Source organism: Zonotrichia leucophrys, chromosome 3 (genome assembly GCF_028769735.1).
Source record: "Zonotrichia leucophrys gambelii isolate GWCS_2022_RI chromosome 3, RI_Zleu_2.0, whole genome shotgun sequence".
Taxonomy (NCBI): Eukaryota; Metazoa; Chordata; class Aves; order Passeriformes; family Passerellidae; genus Zonotrichia; species Zonotrichia leucophrys.
Window position 1 is genome coordinate 75,537,587 of NC_088172.1, and position 25,807 is coordinate 75,563,393.

At 51.4% G+C, this 25,807-nt stretch overlaps 1 protein-coding gene across 2 annotated transcripts; it reads right to left on the reverse strand.

Annotated features, from left to right (window-relative positions):
- Positions 1-67: 67 nt before the first annotated feature.
- On the reverse strand, positions 68-25,575 carry TCTE1 (t-complex-associated-testis-expressed 1). Of its 2 annotated transcripts, none has more exons than XM_064708886.1 (5): positions 25,503-25,575; positions 7,134-7,391; positions 3,950-4,518; positions 2,481-2,930; positions 68-562 (listed from the first exon to the last, which is right to left on the reverse strand). In XM_064708886.1, exons 2-5 carry the CDS (start codon positions 7,315-7,317, stop codon positions 383-385), a joined length of 1,383 nt encoding a protein of 460 aa, XP_064564956.1. In that variant the 5' UTR covers positions 7,318-7,391; positions 25,503-25,575; the 3' UTR covers positions 68-382. The 2 variants fall into 2 exon arrangements, with proteins under 2 accessions (XP_064564956.1, XP_064564957.1); XM_064708887.1 differs by lacking the exon at positions 25,503-25,575 and adding an exon at positions 11,748-11,839.
- Between the last annotated feature and the right edge of the window lie 232 nt (positions 25,576-25,807).

Genomic DNA, 25,807 nt, shown 5'->3' on the forward strand with positions numbered 1-25,807 from the left:
ATGCCTCACATCCTCCTCAGCAAAACCTTAAAGTTAGGTCTGGACTAGACCATTTAGGTGGCAGAGACTTCATCTTTGCTGCTTTACAGGTGAAACAATATTCACTTGCCTGAAATAAGCTTGCTGCTGGAGCACAGAAAAGCATCACAGGAGGTGAGATTTAGGGTGCAATGAGAGAGAGGGCTTAAGAGGCAGATTGCTCTGTGGTGCCACTACAGTGCCTTGAGATCAAGTGTCTGTCTCCAATGAAGTCACAGGTTGGATGATGTGGCTACGGTGGCAGCCACAAGTTGTGTTTCTCAGGAAAGCAAATAAAACCAAGACCTTGAAGCAGAGTGTTTCTAAGACTGCACACCCAAAGCCCATTGCTCCCTGGAGCACTTCATTCAGAGGGTTCAGTGCTGGGGTGCTGCAGAGATGCCAGCCTCACTGCTTCCCGATTGGCCCACACAATTTCGTGAATGCGGAAATCTGTCTCCTGTTCCACCTCTGCGTGGCGGAGATCAAGCTCGGTCAAAGTCTTGTTGTTTGCCAGCCCTGCAAGCAGCTGCTTCCCACCATCCTGCAAAAGGATCAGAGGGGATGGTTAAAGGAGGATATCCAAAACAGAAGTGTATTGCTCCTTTTCCCTCCTCCCCAGGGCAACTTCTGCTGCTGCCAGTGGGAGGTCCATGAGATAGTGCCAAAAGGGATAAAGGCCTCCACCCAGGTCCGAAATGTTGCTCACAGGAGAAGTGCAAAGGAGGAGTGTAACCTTATGCAGCTCTCTGTGACATGACACATGCTAATGACTCCCTCTGGGTACCATGTCAGGAGTTCTCAAGCTCATGCTGGTTAGTAACACATCTGGCAATGATAACCTGAGAGGAGTCTGCTCTCCCCTGTCCCCCAGTTCCCAGCTTACTGCTGGCTGGGCACAAATGGATTAGAGTGCTGTTCCTCATCTTGGCAGTTGTGAGAGCCCCAGAACTGGCAGTTTTCTGTCTGGATGCCATTTCCCAGGCTGGGTTGGCTTTACTGAGAGGAGTATCTCATGGAACTGAAGACCAGCCTTCATGAGACAGAAAAGGTGATGTAGCCTTTGGGAGGCACCCACCCAGAGGGAGGTTTTCCCCCCCATACATGAAGCACTGTATTTAGGGATGTGAGAATTTCCAGATTTTTTTTCTGCTGTTGCTATTCTCTTACAGGTACCAAATACACCTCCTGCCCCTTCTCCTCCATCCAGATGGCCCTCTCATCCCAACACCCTGCCTCTTAGCCCTTTTGCCAAAAAGGACAGAGCAAAAAGGTCTGGGAAGAGGTCTCTTTTTAATGGGCTACAGAGGTCAGAATTGAATGCATCTCTAGCAAAACCCCCAATGTTCCCAAAGATAATATTACCAGCCACCTTTTGGGCTGCCATGGAACTTCACAAATGGGTAACAGGAGAGCTCATCAGAAGGAAGATTCTAAGCACAGAGATAATTATTTACTAAACAAAAATCCTTCTATCCTTTCCAACCTTTGCCCCCTTCTATCATTAAACTCAAATGGGTTTCCACATCCAGGACCATAAAACTCAGAACTCACAAAAGGTTTTCTCCCATCAAATCCTTTTAAAACCCTTGTCAAATACATTGATGCCAATATTCCTGCCAGCAGGGACAGCTGGTCTTGCTGTCTCTTTATTTGACAGTGAGAATAATCGAGGCAGCACAGAAAGTTTAAAAGCCAGCATGATTGCTTTTGGCTGTCTAGTTTCAGATTTCTAAAGCTCTTTTTAATCAGCAGAAGAGAAGCGGTCTGGTTTGTGGGCATGTTGCATACTGCAGCTCTTAGGGATGTAGTAAGATCTGTGGATGTTCCTCTGTCTAGAAAATGTAAGCCTGTGTTTTAGGAGCCACTTACAAGCACACAGACACGACACTCCTGACCCACCGCACCGCTCCTGGGCCGCAGGGTGAGTTACAGAAGCTCAACAACCAAGCCCATTTGCTAACAGTCTCCTCTGAGCATGTGATGGACAGGACAAATTCTGGGAAGGGTGACACTATCTGTGTGCTGCTGAGTGACAGATGGCACAGCAGATCCAAAGCACAGAAGAAATGCATGAGACCCTCATCTCATGCTGCCTATCATTAACTACGCTCACATGTGCGAAGCATCTGTGACTTCTCACAGACATGCTTCCTGGTTTTCAGTTTCCTGGGGGTAAAATCCCTCTCTGCCCAAAAGCCCAAAGCCTCAAAGACAGATTCAGCCCTATGAACAGAGCTAGATGTTACAAGCGAGGTAAATGCATGTTCATGCAGAGAAGGTGTCCTTCTCTTTCCTGACATCTGCTACAGTCTCTTCCTGGCTCACAACTGATTGTTATCATTGCAAGAATACAAAATGAGGGATGCATTTGCCTCTGTGGCTTTGAGACAGCCTCAGGATCTGCTTTGCAAGGCCACCACACAGGCTCACAGACTGCAGGCAGAAAAGGCTTCTCTTACCAGCCCCAGGTGGTTGCATGAGAAGTTGATGCTTGTCAGAGAGGTGTTCTGAGCCAGGACCTGGGAGAACACTGCTGCAGTTGGCTCTGACAGGTTATTACTTCCCAGATGGAGGCACTTCAGGCTGGTGTTGGTCAGCAGGGCACGGCCGATCGCCTCCCCGCCTTTGTCCTCCACGAAGTTGAGGCGCAGGTTCAGGGAGGTCAGGGTGGAGCTCTCAGCCAGGCCTTGAGCAAGAGCCTGAGCCCCCAGGTGACAGATCTGGTTGTTACACAGATTGAGGGTTTCTAGTTTGCTGTGGCTGATCAGCTTGCCAATCGCTTGTGCCCCGTGGTCCCTGATGAGATTGTGGGACAAGTCCAGCTCCAACAAGCGAGGGTGATTCTGCAAGCTACGGGCCAGGAGCTTGATCTTCTCATCGTCCACTTTGCTTCGTGTCAGCTTGAAAACCTGTGGGCATAAAAACCAGGGTCACTACAACAGCCGAGGCTTTGGACTGAGCTTTGTACAAAACCATCATGGAGTTAAACCTATGGTCCACCAGACAGGATTCATCTCCCTTCACTTCAGACACCTCTAGCAAGCAGGCTCAAGTATTTGCTTTCCTAGTGGGCTGAAACTTCCAGAAAGCAGGGCATGCCACTGATGTCCCATGCCTATTCTACAGAAAAAGGGTTTGCCTCCTGGAAATGCCTGTTCCTTTCCTCTGACTGCACAAAATGTCTAACTGGGGACTAAATTAAAGCAAGATAAAGCTGTCAAAACATCTGCAGCAACTGGCAGCAGAACCCAGCCCAGATCACAGTCAAACCTGTCTGGATGAACATGTGCACCAGTGATAACCACAGAACAATGTCCTGTGTGCCTGGGGCATCCTAATAGCCACAAGAGAGGTAATTACTCTTCTGGAAGCCATATTTCCCAAAGTATGAGAGTCTGTGGGGAGTTCATCCAGCTCACTCCTGCTCCACTCTGGATAGCAATGCCCACTGATGTTTTGGAGGGGCTGAGTATCTGCACTATCCCTCATTGCTAAGGCAAGTGTGAGTGTTTCCCCACACTATTCTTGGGGGTCCTCTCTCCTCTGGGAGAGGCTGACATGCATTTACTGAGCAAAACTACCAAAAACTCCTTATGAAAAGCTCCCTCTGGACTTTTCCTCTCCTGTCTCCCAGAACTATATGAGAGTTAAAACAGTAGAGTGCTGCTGCCTCTTATGCTACAGGCAACAAGTTTTGTGGGAGGAAACATTCTTCTCACTGATCCCCAGACAACCCATTCTAACAAGGACATGGCAGAACAAGATACTCAGCACTAGGCCAGCAGGTTAACATCTCTGCACTCTGTCAGAGTCTGTAACTTGCAAAAGGAAGGGTGGTACCAGCAAGCAGAACTGATCCCGGTATTTCTATCCACAGGCAATTTGAAGATCTAGCTGAGGCAGTAAGGTTCAGTTTGGGGTATATTACTTTCAAGTTACGGCACATCCTCACGGCAGAAGCCAAGTTGGAGCAGTCCAGCTCAGTGAAGTTAAAGAGGTTCCACTCAAAGTTCATGCCACAGCTCTTCACATCATAAATGAGATGAAGCTCTTCAAGGTGAGGCAGAGAAGTAATGAGCTCTTTCAGGTTGTAGTGATGCTTGTAGACCTCACCCATTTCAGCCTCATCCTCTGCGTCAGAGAGGTCATGGCCCTCCTCCTTTGGATCCACCTGCAAAGGTGGCAGGAACTGATTGATCTCCAGTTTCCGCACGTAGTCTTGGCAGAGCGGGATGAGGTCTAGGACCTGGTCGGGGTCTGTGGTGTTAGGGATGAAAAACTTCAGAATGTTCTCCAGGTGACGTTCAAAGAACATCCGTTTCCAGCTGTCCCCGTAGTTGGACACGTCACACACTTGCCAGCGCTCCATACAGCACCTCTTCCAGTACTCCTCATGGCTTACTCTGTTGGCAGTCACAGAGAGTGGAAGGCTGGTGGAGAGCTTCTCCACCACCTTCTTTTGGTGCTCAGGCAGAAGATCATTCAAAATAGGGTTGTCTGGAAGAGATAAAAAGAATGAGAGGTTGGTCTGGGCATAGGAACAATTGCTGGCACTATGGTTCTGCCCTGGCCCCCAGCTGTGTGCCCATGCCCTCCCCTCTGATGGCACTGGCTCTCTCCTTGGTTGCCAGCAGCTGGAGCACAGAGCTAAGTTGGCAGAACACATGTAGGATTCATCTGTACATTTCCATGTATGATTTCTAACTTTTACAATGAAACATCAGTGCAATTTGGTTTACTCTCATAATAGTTGGGAACTGCACCAGACACTGTGCTCCCCATTTCAACTTGATTTGAATGCCAAAAAAATCTTGGTTTTATATTCAGGGCAGGAATTCGGTTCTCAAGAGAACTAATTCAGCCTTACAGTGATGGGAGAGCTTGGCCTGCCATTTGCTGAACTTTCTCCCTTTTGGTTTCTAAGCATATTGAAGAACAGTATTTGAGAACAACTGTGCGCTTTTCATGCAGGTCCTTGTGCCTATTTATCTTAATTCAAGCATTGGTCTTGTGGGGGGGCGTATGTGGCCTGAAGTTCGAAGTCCGGCTAGCTGAGGGTGAATGGCCGACGCCCCTCTGCAATTCCTGGCCAGCACCCCTCGGCGTCTGATGGCCTCGGGCTGCGCTGGCTGCGGACTGGCTCACACCGCTGGTATTGGCGAGGAACGGAGCTGACCACTTCACCGGGGGTTAGCGTCGGTTTATTGAAGGTGTAGCAGGATCCAACGTGGGGAAACCAACCGGGAAAGTGGCCCCGAATAGGGGGTGAAACAGGATTATAAAGGAGGGGGGTGGGTACAGGTGGAACCAATCGGGAAAGGTGAGGGGATGAAGTTCACAGAACTGACACTCCATGGAAATCAATAATCAAAAGGTAAGGGAGGGGTCCCGGGACCCCAGCCAACCAACACCTCCAGGGGAACGAAAGTTCTGGAAAACCAGGAGGAGTGGGGGGTGATTGACTGAGCCCAGGGAGGAGAAAAGATTTACTAAAAAGGGAAAAAGGGGCAGGAGAAGTTATATAACTTGGGTGACAGACACAGGGGTAACCATGGTAACCTAACGGACATCAGGGCTGTGGCGGGAAAAACTGGGGGGACAAAACCATTTTACACTTAATAGGGGGAAACAATACATAAATTGGGGAAATAACACAAGAAACTTAACAACACACTACAACAGGTCTTACCTCAAATTGATTCCTGCTCCTTTTAGCTGAGGCACACTCCTAGCTTTTAGGTCCACCTTGTTTAAATAAAAATTCTGTTTTCCCAGGTACTCTTTCCCCTGAGTCTCTTTCCCAATGCTTGCCCTAAGCTGTCTTGTCTGTCACAGCTGTCTTCTCTGGTGGAAGTTCTTTGTGCCCAGAAATGCCAGAGAAAAGCCACGTGTACTCACACCATGAATATTTGGTCATGCATACACAGTTGTATTGAGTAACATAAATCATCAGTGAAGAAACTTACCTGTGCATGGGAAACCAGATTATTAAACACAAAGTAGGATTAGCTTTATAGTTCCCCAATTTCTGGAGCATTCCCTTCGTAAGGACACTGACAGTTTTACCACAGCCTCTTCCTGGACTCTATTCCAGTGTGCCACAGCTGACACTGCGGTGACCTTCTCTGCGAAGTCCCATGACACAAGCAGAGGTGGGACACGTATGGGCAGGGCTGGGCTAGCTTCACTCAGGCTCACTCAGGCCCCACTGTGGGCAAGGTGCAGCCTCACAGCTCAGGTAACAGCACGAGGGTCCCCATTAAAATGAGCACACAGATTTTATGTGTGCACAGTGCAGGTCCAATGCAATTGGCATTAAACTGACTGATCAGGCTGCTGGGACTGCAAGGTTGTCCCAGCTCAGACCCTCAAGTACCTTCAGCTCCTGGCATAAGGCAGCACTAAGTTCCTTTGTACTATCTTACAGTCCCAGTGCGGACATAGCCTTAAAACTATCTTTGGTCTTTGCTGCCACTTCACTGAGTCAGCCAAAAAAACAGGCCCTTCTTCTCCCCCTCCCAGTCAGTTCTTTCTCAGATGAGACACGCTTCTTCTGTTTTGCTGTGTTTCATCAGTCCACCTGCTTCAAAAGCACATTCCCTGCCTGAGGATATAACTTGTCACATCACCACCAAAAGCCATGGAGGAGGGCTCAGCCTGTGAGTACAATACTGAGATGATAGCTCCTTTGGGCAGGAGCAATTCTGCATCTCTTTGTACAGCACTCAGTACAACAGGGCCCCATCCTCGAGCGCTACCCTAACGTCTGTACGAATCAAGAGCAGGAAACAGCAACTGCACAGCCCCAGTCATGGTTGAGGTGAGTCCAGAAGAGCATGGATGGAAGAAGATGTGATAGAACAAGGTCAGTACAGATTCACATCCTGGAGTGCAGCCCAGAGGACTACAGCCATCCCTGGAGTGTACAGATACATAGCAACTAAACAGTTTGTTTAACTGGCTGCCCAAGGGGATATTTCTGCCCATCTGCTCCTCTGGCAGGGCTGGGTGCCACACTGCCTTTCAGATGCATCTGCCTGCCTTGGTGACCCTCTGCTCTCTGGGACTGACCCTCCTTCCACGTGTCCTAGAGTCAATGTGCTCCCACTTACTTTCGAAATTGTGAGCGATGTGCTGGAGGCAGAGCTCCGTGAGGGGGGGGACAGTGACCAGGGACCAGCTGAGATCGTCGGTGATGCAGCGGCGTGTGTAGAATGAGACATCAGTGAGGCTGGCCTGAGGTGGACATGGTGAGGGAAGGGATCTGCTCTTATCACCAGCTTCTGGCTGCTGCATCCTTGCTCAGGACCTACTTCTCCTTCAGGAGAAGCAAGGGGAAAATTCCTTGAGAGTCACCACTAAATGGTTACCTGCAAAATAAAAAGGCAGCTTTAGAAAGAAGCTGGCAACATTAATGGTCAGCTCACACTGCTCTCCTGTAACACACTTGCCCTTTGCCTGCCACCTTTGCTTTGGACTGGAAGCACTGCAGCCAAACAACTATTACTGAGCCTCATCTTTATACCCTGCCCTGTGCAAAGAGGTCTCTAGGCACCACATACAATAATGAGATAATAACGTGGTGTTAATTCAGAGTGCTGTTGAAGAGGATGGACAGGAATTGATTGTTTACTGCCTTTTCCAATAAAAGTAATAGGGGAAGCTGGCAAGAGCTAGGCTTAAAGCAAAGGGTTCTTCACACAGGCTGCAGTTGAACTGGGGAATTCCTTGCCACAGGATGCTGCGGATGTTAGGAGTCTGCAGACTCTAAGAAAAGTCCATGATAGAGAAACCCTTTGAGAAATGATGAAATACACAGAAGTCATGTGGCTCAGTGTGAGCAGCTGAACACAGCTGGAGGTGGGGAGAGTGCTGGAGGAAAGAACACATACTTGCATTGTTTTTCTGCTCTTCTCCAGGTGTCTGCTTCTAGCCATTGTCAGAGATGGGTTTTTGGGCCAGCTATCCCCTGGTTTGATCTGGTATGTCTGTTCTTATGACTCTCTAAAGACAGATGCTTTACAGATGAATACATTTAAGTGTATTCTTTTCCTGCTTTTCTCCATTATTCTCTGGCTGAACTCCTTCCAAACATCCATTAACTGATGAGATGGGTCAGACCTGTTCAGACCACACTGAGCCTAAGCAGATATGAGCTAAAAGAATCAGTCTGGAGCAGAAGGAAGGATGCCTGGTCCTATTAACTTTGCAGAGCTTTCCCAGACCAAAGTTTTCCATTGGCTGTTACCTATTCCAGCCTCAAGGCCAGTGCTCTCAGAATCCCACACGTATGGTTATTGCCTGGAAGTCCTAATGGTTCTCTAACCAGCCAGTCTGAAAGAGGCAGAAAAGACACCAGGAAAGAAGCATCCACTCGAGTTTTGGGTTCCACAAGAGCACCTAGGTCTGGTGAGCACCCCCCAGGGCATACAGACCCATGCTGATCCTTACTGGGGCTAATGGGACTTAACAGGGCTGCAGCACAGGGCTGGGCAGTTTCAGGCTGCAGGACACCTAAAAGAAGCATGAGGCAGAGGTGGATGGCAGCGCCAGAGGTGAGATCTTCCTGCAAGACCAAGAGGATATCTCAGGGCAGTGGTGGCCTTGTACCAACAGGATCAAAGGATCCTGTGGAAGGATAACTGCCATGTAGTATCTTTGGCCACCATATCCCTCACCTGAAGGGTGGTTTGATCCCAACCAGCTCCTCCTTTATGAGGGATGTGATCCAGACAGTGGTCCCTAGATGAACCACCTTAGTCCTTCCTTCCCCTGCACAAGGTTGCTCCTTTCACCTCTGCCTTCCCAGCTGATGCTGCTTCTGCCCTCTCCCTGAAAGCTTCGGAGCTGGCTTTGCTAGTGTTACTCCCTCTGCTCCGTTCCCCTCCAAAAGGCATCTGAGGAAGGGCCTGCAAAAGAGGGAAGAGATCTGTGAAATGCTGAGGTCTAGAAGAGTGGAGCAAATTATTCATGCTGTAAATATGGCTATGTAAAAAAGGCTTCTTCAAATGCACTTGAGGCAGGCCTGAGAGGCACAGTTGGGAAAGGGTGGGGATGGCAGAGGCAGGGCATTCTCTGAGCCAAAGCAGGAGGATGAAGAGTGCCAAGGACAAGGAAGCTGTATTTCCTGGGAGGCAGTATTGTACAGATGACAAAGGTAAAGGCTGTAGAAAAAGGGAGCCTGATCTGATGAAGGGTGGAAATGGGGAGAGGAGTGAGTGTTAGGCAGCTGTGAGAATGCTGGGAATCCTTTCCCTGCAAAGGTCCTTGTGCCTGCGGAAGGTGCTATGATGATAGGTCACCTTTCAGGGGGAAAAGAAGAGACCTGATTCTCCACAGCACACTAACCCAGCTGAGGCCCAGCTCCTGGTGTGCTCGATGGACTTCTATGGAAGGGCAAAACACAGCCAGAAGGCAGTGAGGTGGCATTAATAGAAGTGACTGGGAAAATTGTTTTCTCCTTGCTCAGTCCTTTGTACTATTCAAAAAGCATCTGTGTCATTTTGTCCCCCAGGCCAATCACAGCTGATTGGAGCTTCTGATGGCTTTCCTGACCTTTTGGTAACAATCATTAAAAGGCAGCGGTTGGGGAGAGCCAGTGCAGCATTGATGGCCTAGGATTATTTCCTGTTTGCTCCAGGAGGTTATGGGATTGCCTGTTTACCCATGGCAGGTTGATTTTCAGAGGGTAGGTAACCCATGACACATGCAGGGCTGCCAAATGGGCTCCAAGAGTCCAGGCAGGAGACATAGCTGCGCTGAGGCAGTGCTGCCCAGGCTGCTGAGAGGTTTTCCCTTCATCTGAGCCCGAGAGCAAGTCAGCTCAGCTGACTCCACCATGCCCACTTGTCATTCACTAGAAAGCCAACAGGAGCAAGGCTGCAAAGCATCCAAATCAACCCCATGCCTGCTGCCAGGTCTGATGCTGAGCCACTGCTCCCAATACATCCAATCCCTCCACACCAGCGTGGTGAGCACACCTGCCAGGTGCCCTTAGCACCAGGGAAGAGCCTCCTTCACAGCTCACCCCCTCTGCTTTGTCTGCAGGAGTCTCACCCAGCCAGAGCAGAGACTCTAAGCCAGCTTCCAGAGTCAGGTTTGCCAAGCACGTATTTAAGCACAGGAGTAGTGCCATAATTCACTATCAATAAACCAAGCCAACACTGTTAATGCACACTCCTTCCCACCCACTCTGCATACACATCAGTCACCTATCCTAAAAAGGATTTATTAGACAATATACAGTGAACAGAGCCATGTAGCAAATTCCCAGTTTTTGTCATTTAACACCCAGATCAGACTGAAAAGTAAATAATGCTTGAACTTCTTAAAAAAATAAGGAAATCACACATCCCTTCCCCAAGAGGAACTGACAGAAATCTACTCACACAACCAAATTATGCTGCTACTAACATGCCTTACAAACCTTCTTCAACTAATCCTGTTTTGATCTGGAAATAAAAGATTTTTGCTCTTTTCATTCACACCAAATCCCAGAGAGACCAGAAAAAAAAGAGCTGCATGGAAACTGGTGACCTTTGGCTGATGTTCCTACCAGGATTACAGAGATACAAAAAATGGAACAACAGTAAACACTGTGCTTACTGGAGAGTTTGTAAGAGCAGGATAAATTATTTCAGAGGGTGGTTATGCCCCAGCCAAGACTGCATTTGCACTGAAACTCTGCCTGCCCATTAATTGAGGAGGCTCTTATGCCACTGCAGCAGCACCCTGAAAATGCCAGTTGTTCTGCAGGTGTGCCAACCTTAATGCTATTATGTGTAGTCCAGGCAAGTGATCCTGAGTCTGGATAACACCACTGATCCCACTGACACCCGTGGGGACTTGCCATGCTCTGTGGCACCTCCATGGGCTAATGCTAAGAGTGCATTAGGACACCGTGTTGCAGTCTAAGTCTGGGCCTGAGACACTGCAATGGGCTTTGAGTGAGTTAAAAAAAAAAAAAAAAGAAAGCCAAATGAAGAATCTATTTAGCTTCAGATATAATGAAATTTGTCTGCAGTGGGAGATTGGGCAGAGTGAGGCCAGCTGGCCGTTTGGGAATTTGGTTAATGTCACCACTGTAATCCTGGCGGTGTGAAGGGCCAAAACTGTGCTCCCGCATCTCTGTCAGCGCGACCTGGGAAGGGCCACTGCCCCAGTGGGATGTCAGAGAACCCAAAACTCAAAAAAGCATTGCACATCGCAGACTCGGCCACTGCGCGCAGCCGCCTCTGCCGAGCCGGTCCCCGGAGGCTCGGAGAGGGCTCCCTTCCCCAGAGGGCAAGGAGAACGCCTGGGTGCCCCGCCAGCCCAGCTCCGGGGGATGCCGGCCCTGCGCTCCCCCCGCCAGCCAAACTCCTCTCCAGAGACCCCGAGAGGGACAGGAACTCATCGGCGCGGCCGCTTCGTTACGAGCCAGGCCTGCGAACCGCCGGGAAGGGCCGCTCAGGGGCGCTGGGTGTGCCCAGAGCTCCGAACCCCCGGGAAGGGCCGCTCAGGGGCGCTGGGTGTGCCCGGCCCTGCGAACTGCCGGGGGAGGCCTGCTGTGGGGCGCTGGGTGTGCCCAGAGCTCCGAACCCCTGGGAAGGGCCGCTCAGGGGCGCTGGGTGTCCCCGGACCTGCGAACCGCCGGTAAGGGCTCGGTCAGGGGCGCGGGGTGTGCCCAGCCCTGCGAACCGCCGGGGGGGGTCCGGGACGTGAAACGCATGGGTCCCTCCCGGCACCTGTGCCTGTGGGATTCGGCTGCCGGCTCTGTCCTGCTGCTGCGGGGCAGGGAACGGAGCGGGACCAGGACTAGCCCGGCCCCTGCGCTCGCCACGACCGCTGTCGCCACGGACGCGGCCGTTGCCGGGGCGGGGCTGCCGCGGGCCGCGACCCCCGGCCGGGCACGCGTGGGGCTCGGGACAGCCGGGCCCGGGTGCGCGGCCCGGTCCGAGCCAGGCCCAGGCAGGGCGCCGGGCTCCCTTCATGGGCCTCCCCGGCTGTCACCGGGCCTGCCCGCTGCCAGGGCATGCGGGGCGCCAAGAACCAGCGGGAAGGCAGAGGGACGGGATTTGGGATGGGCTCTCCCGTCACCCCGCCCCGTGCAGCTGCTGAAAATTAGTGCCGGGGGGAGTAGGAGCCCCCTCTTGCAGCACACAGGAGATGTGTGAGCTCATCACCATGCTCCACGAGGACTGGATGGGGAGGGAGCATTTGGCGAAGTCCCGGACACTCCTGCAGCAGCAGCAGCAGCTGCTGTGGCATCATGGAAAGAATGGGGCAAGGTCTGCAATGTGAATGGTTCAGTACCAGTCAGTATTCAAAGGATGAATACATTGCTATCCTCAAGATACCCGTTTCCTTGAAAGTTTGTATGGCTAAATGTACGCTGTCTGTGCCTGAAATGGGCTTGCTTCAGGGCCTCATATTTTGGGGCAGACGACATCACAGGCAGGTCTGAGGAGGAGGAAAGCAAATTTGAGAACTCCACTGATGGCAAGAAGATCTTGGTCCATCTGCTCCATGTTCGTCTCTTCTCCTCGACCTGTTCATTTTTCATTCTGTTAAGCATCCTCTATAGACGTGGGGAAAGACCAGAATCCTCATCAAGACAAACATCATGCTGTGGAATATAAAGAGTAAACAAGGGGATGAAAACATGCATCTCCTCTTTCCCATTTCTCAGATCTAAGCATTGCAGTATTTGCCAGGGTATTTCCAGCCTGAGACAGGTTTTTCTTTCACTCCTTTGGAATGCTGATGTAGCGGGCACAAGAGGAGTGCAGCCAGCCTGTGCCCTGTGGGAGCATACATAACACTGGTGCCAGCTCTCATGACAGTCCTGCAAGTCCCATAATAGCTGGCAGTTTTAGGAAGCTGTGCTGACTTTCATATAAAATTTCCCTCCTGGTCATGAAGAAGATGTTAAAAGCATGATCCCAGATCACCCCAAAGGCTCAGCAACAAAACAATAAATGCAAAGAGGCATGGATTAAAAAAATGGATCAAGACTCTGAGGCTTCCTTTGTGAATTTCAAAGATGGAAAGTTAGACCTTGGCTGCAATGTACTTCTTTTTCTAGGTGTGGCCTGATTCTGTCACTCAGCTCCCCAGAAGTCAGTGTCACTGCCTGTGAGTCAAGCTGGTGTTTAGCACAGTGGGGTGGTCAGAAGTCTTGCAAAGCCCTTCACAAACGCTGGCCTCACACTGACCATGTTACTCCTGGGAACACATCTCCGGGGCTTTTGAGACCTTGAAAAGCAGAAATGAGAGCAACATAAAGCCAGGGACATTTTCTCTTGCACTGATTTCCATGCACACATTCCGTCAGACTCCTGAATTGCAAAAGAGATAACCAAACCAGATCCACAGAAATAGCACCCCTAAATTACCTGCATAACAGTGATCAGTTTCTGAGCTGAGCCTTCAGCAAGCATCAACACTGAGGTTTTTAGCCCACCTCATGGACAATATAATGGAAATGTCACGTTTTGGAGACTTCACAGTCCAAAGGAGCTCAGCTGTGTCTACCCAGTCACTGATTCCCAGAGACACCAGTGCCCAATATTGCAGTCAGTTGTCAAAATGGATGCAATCAGGTGTTGAATCATATGCTGAAAAGAAGTAGTGGTAGTCCAAAAATAGCTGTGTTAAATCTTTCTCTACCTTAGCATTTATTTCCAGTGGGAAATGTAGACATTAGTGTTGTTCCCAGTGGGGTGTGCAGTGGCTGTTGCTCCTTAAATGCTGTGGAGTAGGGATGCAGGGTAAAACATTGCATCCATTCCCATTCCCATCCCCACTGTTGACAGCTGAGAGTGAGGATGAGGGAAGGTGCTGCTTCCTGGCCCCAGTGACTAAAGCACTGTCCTACCAGCAGACCCCAGGTGCCCTCGGTATCCCTCCAGCTACCAGCTCTCAGATTTCCCCTAGACAGCACCTGTGATGGTGTTATGCATTATCAGCTCTTCCAGCTTTGCCTGGAGTTGGAGGACAGTGTAACAACAGTCAAACCTCAAATCACAACAAATAAATTGGACAGGAGCCAGGTCCTGCAGTGCCTTGTGTGGGAGGAACACGTCCCACAGGGCATCTTCTGCTGCTAATGTGAAGATTCAGGTGCTGTTCTGGAAACAAAGCTGTGGCTTTGGGGTGACAACCTTTTTTAGTGTCCCAGCATGATGGACTAGAAACATTATCCTCCCTGGCTTTGCCCAGCCACCAACACATCCTGCAGCCAAGCATTTCTGCTCCACCTCTCCATCTTCCTCTCTCTTTCCTTCTCTCCCGTTACACCAGCAGCAGCTGTCTCTTCAGGGACTGCAGGAGCACATCTGGTGAGCTTTCTGCCCACAGCGAGTAGCAGGCTGTTTATTTACAGTGGCAGCTGGAGGTAGAAGGAATGAAAAAAACCCTCTCTCTCTGCATGTGTCCTCCTGGTCAGCCCTGCTAGTGCATCTCCTACAGCCTGCAGTGTCCTCACATCACACCATGATGGCCAGAAGTCACCACACTAGTCCAGGATATCATTTCATGTGAGTGCTGTGCTCCATGTGGGGCAGCCTCTCTAGCTGATGCCTGCAGCGAGGCAACCTCCATCTGTCAGATGTGGTTCATCTCTCTGTGGGGAAGAACCGTGGGCACAGCTGAAGGTCAGGTTTGAGAGGAGCCTGTTGGTGTTTGATGTCTGCCTGACACCAAAGGGACTCACTAGGGCAGGAGTCAGTGAGGTTTGTCCTCAGCACTGGAGTCTTCTTTCATTAATGGCTTCTATCCTTTCAGCGAGGAGCACAGAAAGTTGCCAAAACTGGGCAGGACTCAGAAAATTGAGGATGCTGAGGAGCAGGGACTGGCTCCAAAGCTCTATTTCCAGGCCCTCCTCTGGCTGGCTCCCTGCAGCTCTTGCTGGAAAACACTGTTTACAAGCAGCCAGCAGTTCCTGGAGTCCTGGGGGAAGCAGCAAAACAAATGACATCCTGGAAGGAGGAAAATTGCCCCTGTACAGCCAGTGCTGAAGGATGGGGGAGCAGGATGCTCCCTGGGCTGCTGCTCTCCCAAAGCTTTCTGCTCTCGCTGGGTCGCAGTAGGAACCATGCAGCTGCTGAGGGCTATTAATAGATGGGGAGAACGTGGGCTCTTTTTCCTACTGCTTCCTGGGATGAATGGTAATTACCCTTAATGAGACTGGATTTGGTTCTACCTCCTACCTTCCAGCCCCCTTGCCTGCGCTGGCAGGGAGAGCCCAGCCCATCTGCTGCCTGCGCTGGCTCTGTGGGGAGCAGAGCTTGGCAGCAGGAGTGGAGGCTCATCTCCCCAGGACGTGCCCCAGGCCCTGCTCGTGGGTGCTGGCTCAGGGCAGGAGGCAGAGCCTGCCAGCTGACAGGCTGCAGCAGCTCCCCCCAGCCTGGCCTTTCCAGTGCTCACAGGAGCCCTGTGGGGGCTGAGATAAATGATCCCACCGCAGGCTGAGGGTGCAGCTGGCTTGGATGCTCTCTCTTTGAGATTAATTAAAGAAACAAAACAGGGGAACAAATCATCAGGGAATCTGACCTGTTGCCATGGTTGGCATCCCCATCATCATGCATCACACCAAGGTTTGTGAAAAGGGGTATCCTTCCTCCCTTGCTGGTGCAAAACCAGCCCTAAAGTATTCCTGGTCTTGCCCCCCATCTTCCACAGGGCACAGTCTAGCTGCCATTGGGTTAATCAGGGTATGACCTGCACAAGTGGGATGGTTTTTTTTCTTCTCACACCACCATGCCTCTGGCCTGAACTCTGAAGCAGAAAAATGTCCTTCATTCAGATAACTTCAAAATAATACTGATAAATAGTGCAGGAGGTTTTCTTCATCCACTGGGAGGCTGTGCCTCCTAGGAATCACCTCCAAGAAGATGGATGCAGATGTTAAATCTTTCTTGTACATCCCAGACTCTGTCTCTGGGGCAGGATATCCTCTGCACTAGTGTTTGCCCATGATGCTTGGTAAGGCTGCACTTCACAACCCCACCTCTGTGCTGTCCTTCCTATCTGAACAACCACGCTGCCTCAATGACTCTTTACCCCTCCCTGAAAACTTAGATTTTTCCTTTCTTGGTTCAGCTTAGCATCTGGTAGCACTTTAAACCATGGGAACCTCTTCCCTTCACTGACCCTTGCTGCTTGCAGCAGGGCAAGAGGTAAAAGGCTGCCCCATCTTGCCAAGCTGAAACTTCCCAGGCAAGACAGTTTATTTGCCTCTTAGTTTTTAATTAGTTTTTTTCCAGATCATATGTTTTCTTGACTGAATCAAAGAAACCTTCCTGCAGGCAAGATCTGTGATCTGCGCCCAGGGACCTCCTGGTTCCCATTTGCAAACCCCTGCCTCCTTGCTTCTGGAGCCCTCTCTTTTCCCCTCTCTCCGAGATCCCTCCAACGTCAGACCAGAAGTTTCAAGTCCCTCTGCTGACTCCCACTCAGCCCCTTGTGTTGCATCCAAGTGCCAGATGGCACTCTAGGATCGAGAAGGAGCTGTGCCAGGCTCCCCTCCCTTTCTCTCCACCCTTCAGTCTAGGGAAAAGAGAGAGAGAAACAGCACTGCCAGATTTCAGGCTGCCGTGTTTGTGCCAGCTTCTGTGGTCTTCAGCCCCACTTCCAGCAGGATTGACATGGGAGGTACTGGCACAACCCTGGAGCAAGGGGTGGGTGCCAGGGAAGAGAGGACCTACTCTGAAGCTCCCCTCTGTGCCCAGCTCTGGGTTTTAATTAACAACCAATGCTGAGGACACAACCACAGCCACCGCTTCCTCCATGCTCCCCCTGCCCTGCTTCCTTCTTTTCTTGTTGGAAAATGTCTTGTTTGTCTGGGGTTGTTGGCCAGCACTGTGTAACTGCCTGCAAAGGTCTGCAGGTCTGAGGGTGTAGCAAGCTCCTCTTGGGCAGGACAAGTGCCCAGACCCCCTGTATTGAAATGAGGAGGAGGAGAGGAAAAGCAGAGCAACTGCCCTGCTAGAAAGTGGATCACAGAGGCTGTGGGCAGCAGAAACATCCTGTTTGTGAGTCCTGCTGGGAGCATGGGGTTGTGTTTGGACAGCAGAAGGAATTTGGGGAAGATGTGATCAGATATTCCTAGCCTTTCTGCTTTAGATAGCTGGGTGAGCACAGTGCCTGCTGCTTTTGGCTCAGAACTGGCTGGCCCCTTGAATAAACCCTCCTTTCCTGGAGGGACTCTGGCACTTTTTGCTGGCTCTTCTTGATGCCCAGGGATGGGCATCTCCATTAGTACTGCCTCAGCTCTAGGGTCTCTGCTGTCACTGCTGTGTCACAGCAGTCCCCACAGGTCCTGTCCCTGGAGCATGTGTCTCCTCACTGCCAGGTTGCTGTCACTCAGCTCCATGGAGGGAGTCCATGGGGACTTGGCTCCTTAGTAGAGTCCAGGAGGAGACATGCGCAGAAGATATAAGATGCATCCTGCTGCAGGAGGGCTGGTGATTAATACAGAAACACTGATCACTGAGATTTTGCTAGCCTTCCTCCGCAGTTCCTCCTGAATGGGGTGCTGTTGTGTCCTTGCCAAGGATGGCAGCTGTGGCCAGCTTCCCTTGGCTGTGCTGGTCACATTCTGCCCTGCCCTGTGCACCTGGCTGCAGGGCTGTGTGACAGGGAGATGTGGCATCACCACTCGGCCAGCCTGGCACTGGCCATGTGAGCCAAGCTGGAGTGCCATGTGGGAGAAGAGAGCTGGCTGCATATTTGCTTGGAGGAGGGAAAGCTTCTAGTTAGGGACTTCTATTCCTGTCTGGGCTTGTTGCAGACTTCACGACATTCAGAGCAGGTGTGAAGCTTTTCCCTTACCAGGCTGGGGATGAGAGTTAGTGGGAGGCTGTTTTCCAGCACTCTCATGGAGATGAACCATTGGTTTTACATTGGTCTCTTTTTTTCCCACAGGATGGTCCATGATTTGCATTTTAGCTTGTGACTCTGTGTCATTCCCTTCCCTGCCCCAATTTCCACCTCTCCTTGTTGTGCTGTATTTAGATAAATCCAAGTGCTTGCAACAGGGTAGGTGCTGTAGAGGGGCGTGAAGCAGGATCAGGTCCTACAGCACAGGCAGTGCACCATGAGATTTTGAAAATTCCAGAGGAGGCAGGGCATCATCCTTCCCTTGTTTGGCCACCAGAAAGCAGCTGAGAGGTCCAGGGTCCTTGTTATATTTGAAATGAGGGCGTCCTCCCTGCTTGCCTTATTTACCTTCAAGGCCAGCTGGGCTGTGATATCCTTTGCAGAGGGAACAACCAACTACCCTCACAAGTAGACATCCCTTCCCTTGGAGGCTGGGGATGCTCCCTGGAGTCTGACCCACAGAAGAAGGAGAAGACTGGGAGGGTGTCAGCTGGGCTGTGTGGGCTGGGGATGTGGGGGCACATGGAGAAGGAGGCACATTTTCCCTCTCTCAGACCCTTGGTCTCTCCCAGGAGCAGCTCCATATAATATATCTTGTAGCAGGAGTTGCAGGGCCTGCTGCAGGGCAGCTTGCAGGAGCACAGGGGGGCCTGTTCTCCCCATGACAGCCAGAACAGCGTTGGGGTGGTGGCTGTGGTGGCAGTCGGACACTGATGGGACAGGACAGCCGGGAGCCTGCGCACCCGAGGACTGCTGAGTTGACGCTGTCCTTTGGTGCCCTCTCCCCATCCCAGCAGAGCCCAGCCCCGGTAGGGCTGTGGAGCTGCCAGCTGCCATCACTGTCCCTCCAGAGCCATGCTCTGTGACAGATCTGCTTCCTGCTGCTGTGCCCAGTTCCCAGGCACCCCCTGGCCTCACTGCAGGACACGGGGGCCATGGCACAGCCAGGGTCCCCTTGGTGTTCCCTTGCAGGGCTCGGCTGGTGGAGCAGGGCCCTGAGGCATCGTGCTGTGTGCTGGAGGGAGCTGGGTGCACGCTGCCAGATGCCCCCCTGCAGCTCTCTGCCACTGCCTCCCTGAAAGCCTCTGCTCTGTGTCTGCAGCATCGCAGGCCAGCTCATGGGGAGCCACTGGGCTTCCCTCCTCTGCCCCGTTGCTGCATCTGGGTCACACTGGCAAAGGGAGCTGGACTGGCATGCTGCAGGCTCTGCCTGCAGCTGCTGAGCCAGGCTCTCTGGAAACCCTACACTTGAGGATTTGTTCAAGGGTCAGAGATTGCCTGATGCCTGCAGGGTGCTTTTGAACCTACAAGAAGCAACCTGGACTGTTCCCAAGGACTTCTGCAGTGCCAGCAATGTGCCAAGCCCAGCTGCTGCCTCTGTGCCTGGTCTGTCCCTGAGTTATGCCCTGTGGTGCTTCCTCTGGACCAGTGTAAAGCTTTTCATCCCTGATTCTAAGTCCAGCTGTCCCCCTCCACTGTGAGGCCTCTGGCTCTGCCTGCTAGGGCCAACTCATCCTGCTCAGCTGTGGTTTTTGGCTGCACTGCTTGGTGGGTCTCTCTTCTTCCATCTCCCTGGCTGGGTGCCCAGGGTGATGCTGCTTGCCCAGCGCTGGGAAGCCCAGCTGCAGAGCCCTCACTTGCTGTCTTTCCCACAAAGAAATGCCAGTGTGCAAGCTCCATTGCCCTCAGATGTGGAAGGGGGGGTCTCTTCTCCCAGGCCCTGCCTCTGGTAGGGAGGGATGGTGCCCGTGGGGGCGACACCCCAGCTCATCCTGATGCTGCAGTGCTGTGAAAGCCCACACCTCTTGGGGCAACCAGCTCCAGCAGGAAACTCTCCTGGCTCTCTGGATGTCCAGTCTGTTCCAGGTGAGTGATTCCTGTGTTTCTAACAAGGCAGGGAAAGAAAATTAAAAGCCCAAGTGAGCAAAGCAGCCAGGCTGAGCCAGGAAACATCAGAAATGCCTCTGTCAACACTGCAGCTGAGGGAAGCAGGCAGGCAGGCAGCTTCTTAATTATTGATGGTGCTTATAAATAAATGCTGGGGTAGGGAGGAGAAGGTTATAACAGAGCAGAGGAGCCACTTCTGGGTGGGGGAGGGAACATGAGAACTTGCTTGTTTTAAAGGTCATTTAGTTTTGCCTCTGTTTCCCCTTTTTTCTGTAAAACTCGGTGATATTTGAGTTGGTGGATTATCTTCCCTGTGCATCTTCTTCTTGCACCTGCCTAACCTGGCCATCCAGGAGGAGGAGAGGGGAAAGACACTGGTGAGGGCAGTGAGAGAAAGAAGGGGGAGGGAGGGAGGAAACACTGTGTGGAATGTGGGACAAACAGGCAAACCAGGAGACAACGAAATTAGTAGAGCAGCAAATCCCAATCCGAGTGTAAATAATTTTTCACCATGTGAAAAGAAGGTCTACGTAGGCTCAGATTTATCTTCCTGTTCCTGGAGCTCAAGCCCAGGCAACCTCTGATGTAAGGCAAGAGGAAAGTGCGTGACATGAGGCTGGGCAAGGACTAGAAGGAGAGGCAAGATCCTTGTTGGGGACTGGAATAGTAACCCACTGTCTGCACAGCCTCAGGGACATTTGCAGCAGGCTCTGGGTGGTGTGTCCCAGAAAAACCAGACTATCTGATGGCAATAGTTCTGGGATAAGGATCCCACAACCAGCTGAAAACACAGGTACTGCAGAACTTTGAGACTGACAGCCCCCACAGGAATCTTAAATTCCTATGGGGGAGCTTTGTGCACGGTAGGACTTCACAACTTGGTCTGAACCCCTCCAGCTCACAGAAGTGAACACACAGGCACTGGGTGCACAATGGAGCTCCTTCTAGTCTACACCACAGCAGACTCTACAACAGGGTCATCTTCCATCCTCCCCAGTCTCAAGGGAGCCACTGTAGGTGGTGGGCAGCAGCATCCCAGTGCTGGGGCTGGTTGTGAGTGCAGCTTTGGGTGCAGTTTTGTTCATCCTTCCACTGGAGCCTGCCATGGTTACACACCTGCAGGATAAGCAGCTCTGCAGTGCCCAGGGGATGCAGCAGCACATGGCTCTCTGGATGCAGACTGGGTAACATGCATGAGAGCCTCACTGCATTTCCTCTGTGCTGATACCCTGGGACCCCACAGCCACCCTCCAGTGACCCAGAATGACATCAATCAATCAAAATTCAGCCCTCGATGGAAATGGGCGGCTCCTGGCCAGGAGGGTGGGCTCCATAGCAAGGTGCTCCTGACAATAGTTGGGATGGTGATGGGGAGGAGATGTAACGGGAAGCAGAAGCATTCTCCCAGTCCTGTGGGTGCACCAGGTGCGTTCTGGAGGAGGGAGAAGCTTTGGGTTGCAGCTGAGCAAGTCACGCTTCTCTGCAAGCGGCATGGAAACGCCAGCTGCAATCCGGGCTGAGGAGCTGAATGCAAAGTGCTCTGGCACAGGGAACCAGCTGGCCGTGAAGGGCAGGCAAAGGCGGGCTGCTGGGATTCCCCAGGAAATGCCTCTCCCACCTCCTCGCCGCTCGGCTCGCTGCTATGGACAGCGTTCTCCTGCGGTGCAAACTTCTCTTCCCCAAAAATGCTCCCCAAAAGTTGGGGACGCAGAGCTGGAGGGGTGATTCACCCAGGGGGCGTTCCTGCCCAGCCCATGGTGCCTGTCCCACAGCTGAACACCTCTAGCACAGAACCATTCCTCTCCTTTCCCAAACATCTGGGATGTAGGAGGTGAGCAGCAGCACCAGCTCGACACGGCCCTGACTGCTCCTGAGATGGGAAATCTCGCCTTGCCATGGCTGCTGGGTCCGTGGTTCCTCTCCACAGCCTCGTGTGTGCTGTGCAGCAGCTGCCCACGAGTTTTTTTCTGAAAAATCCCCTCACCAGGATTTCTTCTCCTGAGAAGATGAGAAGCCTCAGCTTCTCCATGTTTTGCTGCTCTGGAATGTGGTCTGGAGATTGTTTATCCCAACATGTGAATTGTTTTAATTTAATGACCAACCATGGTCCATCTCTGTCGAGGCTCTGAGGAGTCATGGGTTTTTCTTTATCATTCTTGCGAAGCTTTCTGATGTATCCTCTTTCTTTAGTATAGCATAATATAATATAATATAATATAATATAATATAATATAATATAATATAATATAATATAATATAATATAATATAATAATACATCAGCCTTCTGAGAACATGGAGTAAAATTCTCATCTCTCACCTCGTCCTGGGGACCTCACAAACACCACAAGTGTTGGCTGCTGCAGGAACAGGGAGCCTGTGGTGCAGGGGAAGAGTCTGCAAGTGTAACCCACAATTCCAGATATATGCATGCCTGGGTTCCTGGATTACAAGCATAATCCATGTGTGGTGTGACCAGTTCAGTGCACACTATCACTGTGCATGTACAGTCACAGAATCATAGAACAGTTTGGATTGGCAAGGACCTTTAAAGGTCACCTCTAGCTCCCTGCCCCGGAGGTCTCTCCCTCCCTGCAGGGCTCAGCTTGGACATGCTACATTATGTTCAGTGTCACTGGGAGATGGCTGAGCACCACATCTGATGGACCAAGCCCCACAGCTTTTGAGCCTGTGGCTCAGCATGCTGTTAACATCCTCTGCATGGCTCAGCTCTGCTACTACCACAACAATCCCAGGACCTTCCTGAAGCGAGTCCTGTGGCACTTAAGGTGCAGCATGTCACGGTCCTGCATCAGCCTGTCCCAAGGCTTGGGAAGGCAGGGGTGCCTAGGGAGAGCTGGGTTTCTCCCTGACACTGTGTGCCAGCCTCCCAGGCTACTGAGAGTGAAACTCTGGAGCAAAGTGTGTGAGAAGAGAGATGCAAGTGCTTTCTGCTCCCCTTTTGCCAATGTCATGTAGCTGCTTGGGGCTGATGCTGGCAGGCCCTTGCATTGCAGGTGCCCTTAAGGGACCTCGGGGTCCATCTGGCCCTATGAAGGTGTTGCCAACCTGACAGCCCTGGCTCACAGCAAAAACCCTATTGTCTTTTAATTAGTTTCCCACTTCCTGCCATCCCTTCTGTGTGCATGTGTTAGGAGGTGCAAATGTGTGCCCAGGATACTGCTTGCACCTTAGACTGCTCTTTGATGTTTGTAAGGGAATGTAGGCTGCAATCTTGGCCAGAGAACTCTATTTCAAATGTGTGTTTCCTTTCCCAAAGCCTTCCCAGCTAAGCATTGCCTGACCTGCTGCTGACATGCAGGGCATGCCAGGCACAAACATGGCAGCTACTGCAGCTGCAGCACAGTGTGTGAAGGTCTTGTCCTCCTGCAGCAGGGAAAGAAGAGCACAGGATGTAAGTCTGTGCACTAGGACTTCACCAGGAGAACAGGAAATGCCCTCTCCTAGAATCAGCAGCCTGGCACGGCTGCAGCACAAACTCCAGCACTTCTACTGCAGTGACCCACTTTACCAGCCTGAGGTGACATGGGCACCATGGATGACTCCACAGAATCACTCCTTGGTAGGGTAAGATCCATTTTCTCCTTCAATTCCAGAACGCTTTTAGTGCTACTGCGCTTACAAGATCAGGATTTGGTTATGTTGACATCATTGATTCTTGCAAGCTCAGAAAGGATACAGGAAATACTGAGTTTCATGTCTATAAAAGCCAAGAGCAGCAAAGGAGGAGGAAGAAAATGGGGTTCCCAAGACAGCCCCAGATGAGGCAGAGGAGCACCACTGCAGCAGCTGCAGCCCCGCTTACAGACCAGGTGGTTCTTAAGGTTTATAGGAAGGTGGTGCAGGACCTGCAGCAGCCCTGCCAGCAGTGGGTGCTGGGGCTACTGCAAGTACCCTGGGAACAGAGTTATTTTCCCGTGGAACACAGGAGGAGATGAACACATCTGAAATGCCAAGGCATCAGGTCTTTGTTGCTTGCTCACCACACAGTGCTGAGAGCCCAACAGCACCGCAGTGGAGATGGATCTCCTTCCAACAGCTCCAAGAGCCACTGCTCTGTGGTGCCTCTGGCAGCAGCCCTTCATCTCCCATGGGAATGGTGTCAGGGGCTCAGTAAAGGCATTACCTGGACAGGCAGCACCCAGAGATCTGCCCTGTAAGGGGCTGGGCAAAAGTCTCTGAGGTCAGTGACTTTTAAGCTAACAATCAAGCCAAAGCAGGTTAATTCCATAAGGCGGCTGCTGCTGGCAAGCACAGGCTCTGTTTTGGAGCATCATGCAGGAGCAGCTCAAGCCAGCATTCCTTTCCTCCTCCTCACACCTACTCTCCAACACCGAGAGGAGACATCATCTCCTGTAGCAGCTATTAATAAAGTATCACAAGAGCACTCTGGGAAAGCTTTCCCAGTGACACAGAACACCCCTTGCCATCCCCACCTGGTGCTGCTGGGGCCCAAGAGAAACACAGGAATTGTGCCAACACTGATGCTGCTTTCAGTGGATGGCATGAAGCATCCTCTGGGACTCCACACACCCTCTCCAGCACCCTACCAGCCTGTCACAAGGGCCCTGAAGCACTTGGTGTTCCAGCTAGGTGTTCCAGCTCTCCCACTGCTCAGATGCAGGGATGTTAGGAGCACCAGTAGCACCCCTGCATCCAGAAATGGAAAGATTTTGAGAAGGCACCAAGCAGCTCTGCTACAGTGAATGCAGGCAGGGTCTGGGATGAGCAGCAACCTGCCCTACTGACAGTGATCAAAGAAAGGGGCCTGAGCACCCCTCTGATGGCTGAACTCTTGGCAGCAGGGGCAGATGCCCAAGACCTTGGCTCACAAATCCCTTTGCAATAAGCCCTGCTTTAAGCTTCCTGGCTGGAAGCAGCATTCACTGAACCAAAGGCTTGAGGTCTGCACTCTTGCAGAAGCTGTCAGTGATTTGGGGGAGAAGGGGAAGACAGCTGGGAGTACAACCAGCCTCTAAAGGCTCCTCATTCCTTTTGCCCCTTGAGTCCTCACATTTATATCTAGCACTTTCCAATGCAAAATCAGCTGCTGGAAGATGAGTAGGAGCCATATTAAGCTATAGGGACCACATATGAGATTCTGGCTGGACATCCACTGGGATATGGAAGAAAACCCCTTGTCTGGTAATGATGCCCCCCGAAGTCCACATCTCTTTTCCCCCTAAGATAAGCTGTTCACTGAAGAGAAGGGAAATGAGGCTCTGCTCACAGCAGCTATTCCCCCTCCCTCAGGCAGACAGTTGAGTGGGAAGCCTCTCATTTGGACACAGCCATGCCCCACTACATCCTGTTCAGTAATCTGTATCTGTGTGAGAGCCATTTCCTGCTACCTGTCCATCAGCATCACTGTGCTTCTACACCTCCTCCCTCCCTCTTCTCCCTGCCTCCCCAAAAGCAGCTACTGGTCCTCCACCTCCCTTCACAGTGACAGGCAACCTTACCTGCTGGTGAAACTCATTTGTGTCAGGCTGCTCTTGCTGCTCACAGGATGAAAACCTGCCTTGTATCACTATCCTGTTGCACTTTTGGCTCAGCTACCATTTATGATCCCTATTTTGGTCAATACTGTATCTAAAGTAATGATGCTTTGGCTAGGAGCTCTTAACACTGAAGTCTGAAATGTCTTTATGAATTGAATTTGCTGGGTCCACCACTGCTTGTGAAAAAGAACCAGTTTATGAGATGTGTTCACCTCAAGACAAAACAGGGCACAGTCCTGCTGCAGGGACCTCCATGCTGCAACACAGCAACAGTTTCCATTCTCACAACTCATTACATCAGTGCTGGTTTTTAGGTATGAGACAGTAAGGAGCCAGAAGAAAGGACTTGCAAGGGAGTGTCAGGAAGAAACAGAGTTAAGAACATTCATTCAAAGCAAAGAGGTGGAGAGGAGGACAATTTTGTTCCCTCGGTGCTGAGGACTGGCTTCAGCTCTGCCCATTACAAAGTCCAATAAGCCTGAGCCCACAAGCAAGGTGGGATTTCTTTAATTTCTAA

Excerpts from the sequence above, each read along its gene's own strand:
- TCTE1 (XM_064708886.1), bottom strand. The coding sequence starts at position 7,317 with ATGCAGCAGCCAGAAGCTGGTGATAAGAGCAGATCCCTTCCCTCACCA. Across the intron at positions 4,519-7,133 it reads CATCGCTCACAATTTCGAAA|ACAACCCTATTTTGAATGAT; the intron begins GTAAGTGGGAGC and ends TATCTCTTCCAG. Across the intron at positions 563-2,480 it reads CATGCAACCACCTGGGGCTG|GATGGTGGGAAGCAGCTGCT; the intron begins GTAAGAGAAGCC and ends ATCCTTTTGCAG.